The following is a 10758-nucleotide window of genomic DNA, read 5'->3' as shown; positions in this document are numbered from 1 at the left end:
TTTGGCTTTGTAAACTTTATTTAAATACAGAAAATAGTAGATAAACACATAGAAACGTTGACTACAGACATTTGGGAATATGAGTACAGTCAGCAGTTACAGTTTTTGTCAGTTGGACACAACACTGCCACTCATTTGTGAAAACATAAAAAGTAGGTTAAAGTTTTTAAGACAACGTATTGCTAGATCTGTCCTTTTGCAAAAAGACAAGACTATATACAGACTTTATTATGAAATTAACTGAAATGTGATAAATGAGTAGTAACAGACACTTTGTGTGTTGATGTGCTTTTAACTCCTGTTGTTTTGCAGGGACTCTATGAGACTCTTGTTGTACTCTGCCACTTGTTGGGAGACATTCTTGGCGACTGAGGCGTAATCACTCTCCTGAGATTTAGAGGCGATGACTGATGCTGCAGTTAAGGAAAGAGGACTGGGACAAATAACAGATCTCACACAACAGTTTGCTTTAGAAGTCCAAGGAAACGTGAAATACTGCTTTGTGGTCGCCATCAAAATGTCATAAAAATGTCAAAGTATAGTATGTCATTAAAATTACGAAAAAATGTCATAGTATAGCTTGTCTTTCAAATTATCACTAAAATGTCATAGTATAGCATGCCATTAAAATATGGTAAAAATGTCAGTATGATATGTTGTTAGAAATATAAAGTAGATATAGTAAAGTTTGTTTTTAAAAATATTACTAAAATGTCTTGGTATAGCATGTCATTCAAAATACAATAAATATGTCATGGTATAGTTTGTCATTAAAAATATGATAAAAATGTCTGCTGTTATAAATGTCATAAAAATGTATACGTCGTTAAAAATATCATAAAAGTGTGTCATTCGACATGTCATTAAAAATGGCATGTCGATAAAAATGCCATAGAAATGTCTTAGTAGAGTGTGGCATTAGAAATGTTATATAAATTTTATAGTGTAGTATGTAATAAAAAATGTCATGAAAATGTCATAGTATAGCATGTTGTTCAAAATATGATAAAAATGTCATAGTACAGCATGTCGTTTAAAATATGCAAAAAAGTCATAGTATAGCATGTCGTTCAAAATATGATAAAAATATCATGGTATAGCATGTCATTCAAAATGATAAAAATGTCATAGTACAGCATATCGTTCAAAAAATGATAAAAATGTCATAGTATAGCATATCGTTCAAAAAATGATAAAAACGTCATAGTATAGCATGTCGTTCTAAAAATCATAAAAATGTCATTGTATAGCATGTCGTTAAAAATATGGTAAAAATGTTGTGGTGTGATATGTCGTTAGAAATATAAAGATATAGTAGATATAGTAAAGTTTGTTTTAAAATTATTAATAAAATGTCTTGGTTTAACATGTCATTCTAAATATGATAAAAAATGTCTGTTGTTAAAAATGTCATAAAAATGTGTACGTCGTTAAAAATGTCATAAAAGTGTGTATGTCATTAAAAATAGCATGTTGTTCAAAATATGATAAAAATGTCATAATATGGCATGTCGATAAAAATGTCATAGAAATGTCGTAATAGAGTGTGGCATTAAAAATGTTATAAAAATTTTATAGTGTAGTATGTAATAAAAAATGTCATGAAAATGTCGTTCAAAATATGATAAAAATGTCATAGTATAGCATGTTGTTCAAAATTTGATAAAAATGCCACAGTATAGTATGTCGTTCAAAATATGATACAAATGTCACAGTATAGTATGTTGTTCAAAATATGACAAAAATGTCATAGTATAGCATGTCGTTCAAAATATGATACAAATGTCACAGTATAGTATGTCGTTCAAAATATGACAAAAATGTCATAGTATAGCATGTCGTTCAAAATATACGATACAAATGTCATAGTATTGTTCAAAATACACAAAAAAGTCATAGTTAAGTATGTCGTTCAAAATATGATAAAAATTGTCATATTGTTCAAAATACACAAAAAAGTCATAGTTAAGTATGTCGTTCAAAATATGATAAAAATGTCATAGGATTGTTCAAAATACACAAAAAAGTCATAGTATAGTATGTCGTTCAAAATACGCAAAAAAAGTCATAGCATATCGCATGTTGTTCAAAATACGCAAAAAAAAGTTACAGTATAGCATGTCGTTCAAAATATGATGAAAATGTCCATATCGATAAAAATGTTATGAAAATGTCATAGAATAGCAAGTCACTAAAAATATTTTAAAAATGTCATGTTCTTAAGATGTCATTACAATGTTACTGTATAGCATGTCGATAAAAATATAGTCATATCGTTAATAATGTCATAAAAATGTCATAGTGTAGCATGTTATGAAAATGGTGTAAAAATGTTATAGTATATTTTGGTAAAAATGTAAAAAAGTCATACAAATTTCATCTTTATAAAAATGTCAGTATAGCATGTCAAAAAATTTCATAAAAAGGTCAAAGTATAGTACATTATAAAAAGTTTTATAAAAAGTGTTATTATATTGTATGTTATAAAAACTGACACAAAGATAAATAAATAAATAAATAAAAACAATAAAAAATTTAGGGGGAAAAAATCCATAATAGCATTTTTGAGATACCGAGTGCACAAGAATGAGAAAGACAAGGTCACAGTGATCTTGACCTTGACCCACGACCACAAAATTCTCTGAAGTTTATTGCATAGTGAATCCAAGCAGACATTTGTGCCAAATTTGAGAAAACAAGGCATTCTTGAGATGTTTTATTCACAAGAATGAGAGGGTGGTACCTATGTACATATGCACATACATACGTACGGCACAAACACATAATGCCTCTGACCACGACTACACCTGATGAAGAGGCATATAAATCAAGTAATAGAGACAAAGACAGATTCAAAAGGATACACTCTTTCATTACAAAGTTGTTCTGCTCCAAGTGTTGCCATTTTCTCTCCAGGTTTGCCAGCTGAAACACACACACACACACACATACACACAAGCACAATGAACACAAGACTAGCGTGAGCAGAATAAGACACGTTTGTAACAACATAAAAGATATAATATTTAACTTTTTCTGCATCAAAATGCCTAAAAATGACTCGACCAATGTTTTGCAGAGTGCATGAAGAGAACCAGAAATCATTCAAAGTTTCTCAAATACATTGGGAGTTTTAATGAAAGCAGAAATGTTTATGAAGTCTTGACAGAATTACATCTGAACTACGGAAAAATGTTTACTGTTATCAGTAGGTGGTATTTTGATGCAGACATCACAAGTATCAACTGGTAAAATAAGGTGTTTCTACATTCATTATAACTAATGATAAAATCTTATATTTGTTTATATAAATGTGTATGGCTACAGTATATTCGTGCCGATGTACTGATGTTTTTCTAAGAGAAGTGTGAAACCCTCTAACCTGAGCGTGAGTCTCATTTTCTTGTAGTTTCGTTTTCAGAGCTTCATATTTCTGGTTCATTTCCTCCAACAGCTGCCTGAATGAATCCTGACGCAAGGTCAGCGATATGCGGTCCTCCTGAAGTCTCTGCACCACAACAACATACATCTGGTTAGCCTACAGTTTAGCTTAAGACAAATACAAACACACAGGTTGTGTTGAATAATTCAACAGTATTTAAAGCTCCACAGTGAGCTGATGGGCTGATGTCTGTAACTACAAATAAATATGTATGGTTCAACTTAAACCATGGTCTGATGGTGCCTGTAGGTGGCCCTCTGTGTTTGGAGTTACAGACATTTAACAGTAGTGTTCACATTTTACCAGACCTCTGTCAGAGATTTAAGTAAATAACCAGATACATTAAGTCCATTCTATACTGAAGTACACTGCTGAGGTTCTTGTACTTTGATAACAAAAAGTACATGTAGCTGTGACGTCCCACTTTCTCAGTTCACCTTTTTCTTTTCCTCCGCTGTGTGCCTCAGCGTGTCCAGGTCTCGGTAGGTGACCAGCTCAGACTCCATGGTGCTGATTCGCTCCTTCAGGGTGCTGAGCTCAATTGAGATCTTCCCCTCCAGCTGCTGCACCTTCTCCAGGTCCTGCTGCAGACGCTGGGACTCTGGGTAGTAGATAGTTTGGGGACAGTTTGATGGGTTTATCAAAGAGGGTACACCTTACTGGTGCTGTGCGTGTGTGTGAGTTTCTACTCGTACATGCCACAAACATATTTTAGCAACAGAGTGAGGACATTTTTGCAAAGTGAGGACATTTTGGCTGTCAATGAGGGTCCCAACAAAGATAGAAATACAAGAATGTGTGTGTGTTACTGACCAGTTGTCAGTCCTCTGGCAGTGCTCTCTGATTGGACCACCTCCGTTTCCTTGCTGACCAGCACCTCCTGCATGTTCCTCAGCTCACTGGCTGTCACTGTGTCCACCTGCCGTAGCCGCAACATGTTCTACACACACACACACACATATATACACACACGACTTAGCCTTCTCTTCCACATGTTCTTTTCCTGCCAGTTTTGTCTATTCTTTGTCTCTAACTCGACCTTTTTTACTATCATTTCCCCTCCTTTCCTTCCCCCTCACCCTGCTGCAGTGTTCCAGGAGGGAGACGATGTTTTCTTGGCTCTGTGTCATCTTGCTCTGCTCCTGACCTCTGGACTCCTCAAATGACTCCAGGTACCCTGGAACACAGCAACAAATGAAGGACGTTGTCACTACAAGCTGCATGTAAATTACATTTAAACCAATATCTTGTCATGCAGAGACACTGGAGCTCGTATGTGCAGGATTTATAAATATTCTGTCTCTGGCGACTCCTGGTGGTAGCTTCCAGAAGGCCACTGCAAAGTGTTTGTTTCCATGTATTTATCGGTCTCAGTCCACATATTTTTATATTAGTGAAACCATTTTAAAAACCATGCCTAACCCTACAGTAACTAGATATCATTTCTTATCATAATCTCCTTTTGTTTTACTATTATATATTTAATACTTGACTGTTTCTCAGAGACTTATCTACCCCTGGGTTATGCTCAATATTTGAAAACATCAAAAGTCATACCCACAATTGCGACACATTAATGAGATCAGATCTGAGTAAATAATACTGTGATCTTTTTTTTTAAATAATCATTGTCAAGCTCAGTTTTTGTTGTCTCAATTGTCAGATGTTCAACTCACGGTCAATTTCCTCCTCTTTCCTCTTCAGCTCCTTGTATTTCTGCTGACACTCCCCTAATGGACAGAATAAAAACTCTGTTAGTTTTGCAAGCAGTCCACACTCAAACTGATGTCACTGTCATATACTTTGTTTGTAGGAGTTTGATAATAAGTCCAAGTAGAGACACAGTGTAATTTAATCATTTAGTATTCAGACAGAAAATAAATAGAAAACAGTTTTGATAATCTCGCAATACTTTTCAGAGGTTCACATCACGTCTGTGATTTTAAAGTCATTTTAAAACACGGTCGTATTTTAAATTAATGTGTGGCACTTTGCACTGTGTCTTGTAAGCATTGCACATTGTCCTACAAAACATGACCACAACTCACACACTACATAAAAATTAACAAATAACATTTATTGAAAAAATATTTTTCAGGCATATTTCAGAGATAGGATGCTGAATAATGGCCAGTAAAGTGTTTAATGCAGAACATTATGATGTTGCAGTGAAGTTGACCTTTGACCATTTGGATATAAAATGTCATCACTTCATCATTTTACCTTTTAGACATCTGTGTGAATTTTTGTCATAATTTGTGTAAGAACTCTTGATCTATGGCTGAAAAAATGTTTTGTTAGGTAAGCACCAAATTGTTCTCAGTGGACGTCTGTGTCAAATTTTAAGAAATTCCCTTAAAGGGATAGTTCACCCAAAAATGAAAATTCAGCCATTATCTACTCACCCATATGCCGAGGGAGGATCAGGTGAAGTTTCAGAGTCCTCACAACACGGCGCCCCAGATTCAAACGTCCAAAAACACATAATTGAAACCAAAAAATATCTCCATACTGCTCGTCTGTAGTGATCCAAGTGTCCTGAAGCCCAGACATGAAAAGTCTCACGCGCAAGCGCACACACGTGAGCGCAGCCCACAGAGAGACAGTCAGAGCTACAGGCTACAATGAGACTAAAAACAGAGTTCAAATGACATTTTTCCAAACAACTTTTTATGTCGGGGCTTCAGGACACTTGGTGTGCAGTTGGGCTGCTACACACTCCCCCCCACAAATCTCCGCAAGTGTTATGAGGTCTCTAAAACTTCACCAGAGCCTCCCTCAGCATGAGGGTGAGTAGATAATGGCTGAATTTTCATTTTTGGACTATTCCTTTAAGGGGTTCTTGAAATATTGCTCACAAGAATAAGACAGATACAAGAACACACTGATCTTGATCTTTGACCACCAAAATGTCATCAGTTTATCATTGAGTCCAAGTAAACCTTTGTGCCAAATTTGAAGAAATTCCTTCAAGGTGTTCGTGAGATATCACACTCACAAGACAAATGCAAAGTCACACTGACCTTGACCTCTGACCACCAAAATCTAATCAGTTTGTCAAATGAAATGGTCATTAACAGGGAGATGATGGCTGATCACAATTAACTTAATAAACTTTATAAATGTGCCTTTGATTGACATTTAATAGAAAGCTGTGTACACTGCGAAAATAATAACATAATCTGTGACGTCAGCAAACAACCTAAAAGCAATTTCACTTATATTCTGTAGCTGTGTCTCAGTTCAGTGGCTGCAGCCTTCAGAGGCTGCATTGAAGACCGACTGCGTCACATCGGTGCGACCAAGGCTGTCCCATTTCGAAGGCTCCTTCAAATGCGGCGGAGAAATGCAGCCGTCTTTCCCAGATTTTGGAGGATGCAATGGATGATTCCTTTGTGGCCCAGGCTGTCCCGTGATGCATTGCGCTGGTGACGATTATATATTAAGTTAACTAACGGTTGTTGACATTACTATGAGCTAAAAGCACACAGCTTAAACAATTTTAATTTAACAAGTTTACCTGAACACGGTTCATCAGTCTGAAATATATCAAACGGCAGTGTCTCCACATGAATAATCTCTTCAGGTATTAAATTAAAAAAATACATATACTGTATGTATATGATAAAAATCTCTGGGTCCATGATTTAGGGTGAACTAACTTACTAGCTTACTCCTTCTTTGGTCAAGCGCAGCTGGTTGCTAGGTAACAAGAATGCTAACAGGTCGGGGTGAGAACAACTGGTGATGCAACCAGGAAATCCTCCCTAGACCAGACCTTCCAATTTCGGAGACCGTTCGGTTCGGCTGATGTGGTCTTCAAAGGACTGCGAAGGCCACATCCTTCAAAGGCTGCAAACCCTGAACTGAGACTGAGACTGAAACTTATCTCTTCCTCATCATATCACCCCCAGCTATCTCAGCTGAAACCAAGTGTACGCCTGGTCTGAGGAATGTGTAACGTGCGAAAAGTTTTGCTGCAAATTCTTTATAAGTACCAGTTTATGTGTGGGGGAAAAAGCATACACATGGTTTCTGTGTGTTTGCATCGTTTCTACATCTGGTCCCTGGTTTTTAAAATTTCCACTACGATGAACGATGTGAAACTTGCAGTGCGTTTTTCCGAAGTATATCTCAGGTAGAAAGAACGGTGATAGAGGAATGAGAAATTGAAAGCAGACATCCAGTGTTACCCTGTGCTTCCTCTGAGTCCTGCTCCAGCTGCTGGATATCCTCTGTGATTTGTCCCATCCTGTCCCGGATCTCTGTAAGCCTCAACACACACACACGCAAAACTGGTTTCAAATGTATAGTCTTTGTGGTCGAAGGTCATAGGTTGAGTGAGGCAAAACATAAACATGCATATAAAAGCACTTTAATGAGGCAGATCAGGCTTCATGAAAATCACACTGCATTTGTACTCTACTGCCAATTTTTGTACCTCTCACTTTCAAATGGATCTGTTTATGAGAGCCAATGATTTCAACCTTATAAATGTTTTTATAACTTCTGGCAGAAGATGCTGCAAAGCTGACTCTCTTGCTTGATTTGATTTGGCTTCATTTGAGTAATTTATAAAATAAGAAGTGAGATTTAAAGTTGTGTGTCACAGTGCCCACCATCTGTCAGTGTTTCAAGCTTTTTTAACTAAAGTGACAAATAAAGCTAAATAAATTTAAAAAAAGAAATTGAGACCATTAATGCAGACAGACTTTTGGCATGTTGTATTTAAAACGAATACATACTGTCTCTCCATGCTGGCGATTTCCTGATTGTCCTCCTTCACCTGGAAAACAAAACAGCAGCTTTAATTGTTTTTTAACTAACTAAAACTCTTAAATCTGTCAAATGAAGCAGCACTTACTGAACACATTCAGTCTGAGGTGACCAATCAATCTGAGACTGTTTAATTCACTTGATTTTATTGTAATTATGTTGACTTTAATCATTGTTTAGTGTCAAATATGTCAAGCCACGCAGCTTTTAAACAAATCAAAGTCAAATTAACATTAAATCAAGATTTTTTAGTTGGCTTGTATCAGTCTAATAAAACATTGTTGCTGCATATCATCTGTACTTTTATGTTCTCGACTGATATTCAGCTGTTGTGTGAAGCTAACCTGTTTGAATAGCTGCTCTCTCTCCTCCTGTGGGGAGCTGAGGCTCTTGTGCTCAGCCTCCATGGCGTCACGCTTCGCCTCCAGCGCCGACAGAGTCTCATGAAGCCGAACCACTTCCTGCTTTATGTGCGAGTGAGCTAGCTCCTGCACACAGGGCAATATAAGATTAAACACTTCATACTACTACTGCTGCCAATACTAAAGTTACTACTACAGCGAGTGTGTTACTGTTGCTGCTACAGAAGCTCCCTTTACACTACACAGCGGTGTGATGTAACTGTAACTCCTTTCCTCTTTTCCACATTTCATCTCCTCCCTTCCCAGGGTTGCATGTCTTCGAAAATCTTATACACATTAATGTACGTCGCCAAAAAAGGCCTCAGGGATTAAAGTGTCTTAAATTTCTTTGACAAGAGGTCTTGGGTATTTTCTCCAGCCTGCTGTAGGTATTAACATTAGTTAGAAAATGTCTTTCCCATGTATTTCTAGCTCAACCTGACTTGAAATCTCTTATGTTCCACACCTCTGCCCTTGTGTGAAATTCATGTGGACCTTAAATCATTTTTTTTATCCATCACCCAGGTCGAGGTTCTGTTAATTGTTAATTAATGTTAGCATTAGGGGTGACAGTTACTTACATTTACACAGTGCGCTTGGTTTTAATTGATATCTTTCATACTTTGACTGGAATGACTGTGGAGCAGGTATTAAATTACACTCTATGCACTGTTTAACATGTCTCTGTGAACCCTGCAGATACCCTCCCCCTTCTGTCATACATTAACCCTTCCTTGATCATCCCCTGTCTTTTCAATCCAACTCACAGCCTCATAGTCCTCCTTCCTGGTTATCAGAATGTCCAGCTCCTCCTGCAGAACAGTCAGCTCCTACAAAACAAAAAAACAAGAAGGCAAAGAGAAGATGAAGAAAGAAGATGGACATAAAGTACATTTATTTTATGTGGTGACAAAGACGGCAACAGTGTCAGGGTGGTACGCATGCTGTGTTTTTTGCGCCCTCAAATTCACTGATTGTAATGTAGACATGCGGCAGCAGCGCTCAAATGCCAAAGCAGTGTGCACAAACCCAACTTTTGGAACACAGCAGTGCGCACCGCCTGTCATATGAAGAGGAACAACCAATCACAGTCAGCAGATATCCTTCCCTTCTTTCGTAAATATCAGTCTGTGATAAATCTTCAAAAAGATCTAAAATTAGAAATAAAGATATAAAGAATGTGGTGACAGAGGCCACTATGTTTTTAATAGTTGTTGTTTTATTGTGGATTTTTGTATCATATGTTGTAATTCTTGCATTTTAAATGTGTTTTGATTGGCTGCTACCTCGACCAGGTCTCTCTTGTAAAAGAGATTTTCAATTTCAATGGGACTTCCTGGTTAGATAAAGGTTAAATAAGTAAATAAAATAAAAACAATACAGAGAAGAAGTAAGCACTTTGGTGCAGGGCTGACAGGGTGTAACATCTGACACTAGACCTACACACAAACAGTGCCTGGAAGAAGATCAGCTCTGCACTCAGGATTTCAGGTAACAGGCTGTGATACGGTGCTTGTAAAGACACAACCTGCCGCCGTGCTCTTGAAAGCTGGCACAGAAAAGACAGGCAGGTGGCACCCAGCACCTGACCTCGAGGCAGTTAAAGATGCAGCATGTGGACAGCCTCTTAAACTACAGTAGCAGTGATATGAACTAGTTATAACTAGACCAACTAAAGAGCAGTACCATGCCAAGGCTCAAACTACACTGATACCTGTAGCAGTTCCTCATTGGCTGTCGTCATGCCGAAATACTTCTCCTGCTTTGCGGCCGGCATCGCCTGGACCACCTCCTCAGCGACCCGCCTTTCCCTCCTGATGTCTTCTTCTATTGCCCTGATGGCCTCCTCTCTTCTGCACGGCAAACACAACAGGGAAAGGTTTTTTGTTAATTTAATTTTTTACTTTGCCTTCATCAGTCGTTAGCATCGAGACAGAGACCTGTGACAAAGGTCCTCGGCCACATTCAAACCCCGGGCTGATAAGACAGACAGATGAGTAGATAAAGAAAGGATGCAGAGAAGGAACAGTGATAGAGATGTAAGACGGAGTGGGGATATCACTGCTTCCCCGCTGCCTTTCCTTCTCCCTTACCTCCTTGCCTGTCCCAGTTCCTTTCCATAAACCCTGCTTGCTTCTT

The 10758-nt window shown here is 37.6% G+C and overlaps 1 protein-coding gene across 2 annotated transcripts in view; it reads right to left on the bottom strand.

Moving 5' to 3' along the window:
- Window positions 1-10758, bottom strand: part of ift74 (intraflagellar transport 74) — a 31456-nt gene continuing 20698 nt past the window's right edge. For both annotated transcript variants that reach the window (XM_033639496.2, XM_033639495.2), the window contains exons 9-20: window positions 10334-10472; window positions 9387-9449; window positions 8563-8706; window positions 8188-8228; window positions 7636-7715; window positions 5119-5172; window positions 4522-4619; window positions 4256-4382; window positions 3880-4043; window positions 3383-3508; window positions 2865-2925; window positions 1-407 (exon numbers count right to left, since the gene is read on the bottom strand). In XM_033639496.2, coding sequence (XP_033495387.2) covers window positions 292-407; window positions 2865-2925; window positions 3383-3508; window positions 3880-4043; window positions 4256-4382; window positions 4522-4619; window positions 5119-5172; window positions 7636-7715; window positions 8188-8228; window positions 8563-8706; window positions 9387-9449; window positions 10334-10472 — 1213 coding nt within the window. In that variant the 3' untranslated portion in view covers window positions 1-291. The remainder of the gene's footprint in view (window positions 408-2864; window positions 2926-3382; window positions 3509-3879; window positions 4044-4255; window positions 4383-4521; window positions 4620-5118; window positions 5173-7635; window positions 7716-8187; window positions 8229-8562; window positions 8707-9386; window positions 9450-10333; window positions 10473-10758) is intronic.

The sequence above is a fragment of the Epinephelus lanceolatus genome, chromosome 20 (assembly GCF_041903045.1).
Source record: "Epinephelus lanceolatus isolate andai-2023 chromosome 20, ASM4190304v1, whole genome shotgun sequence".
NCBI lineage: Eukaryota > Metazoa > Chordata > Actinopteri > Perciformes > Serranidae > Epinephelus > Epinephelus lanceolatus.
This window is presented reverse-complemented; position numbering and strand designations above follow the sequence as displayed.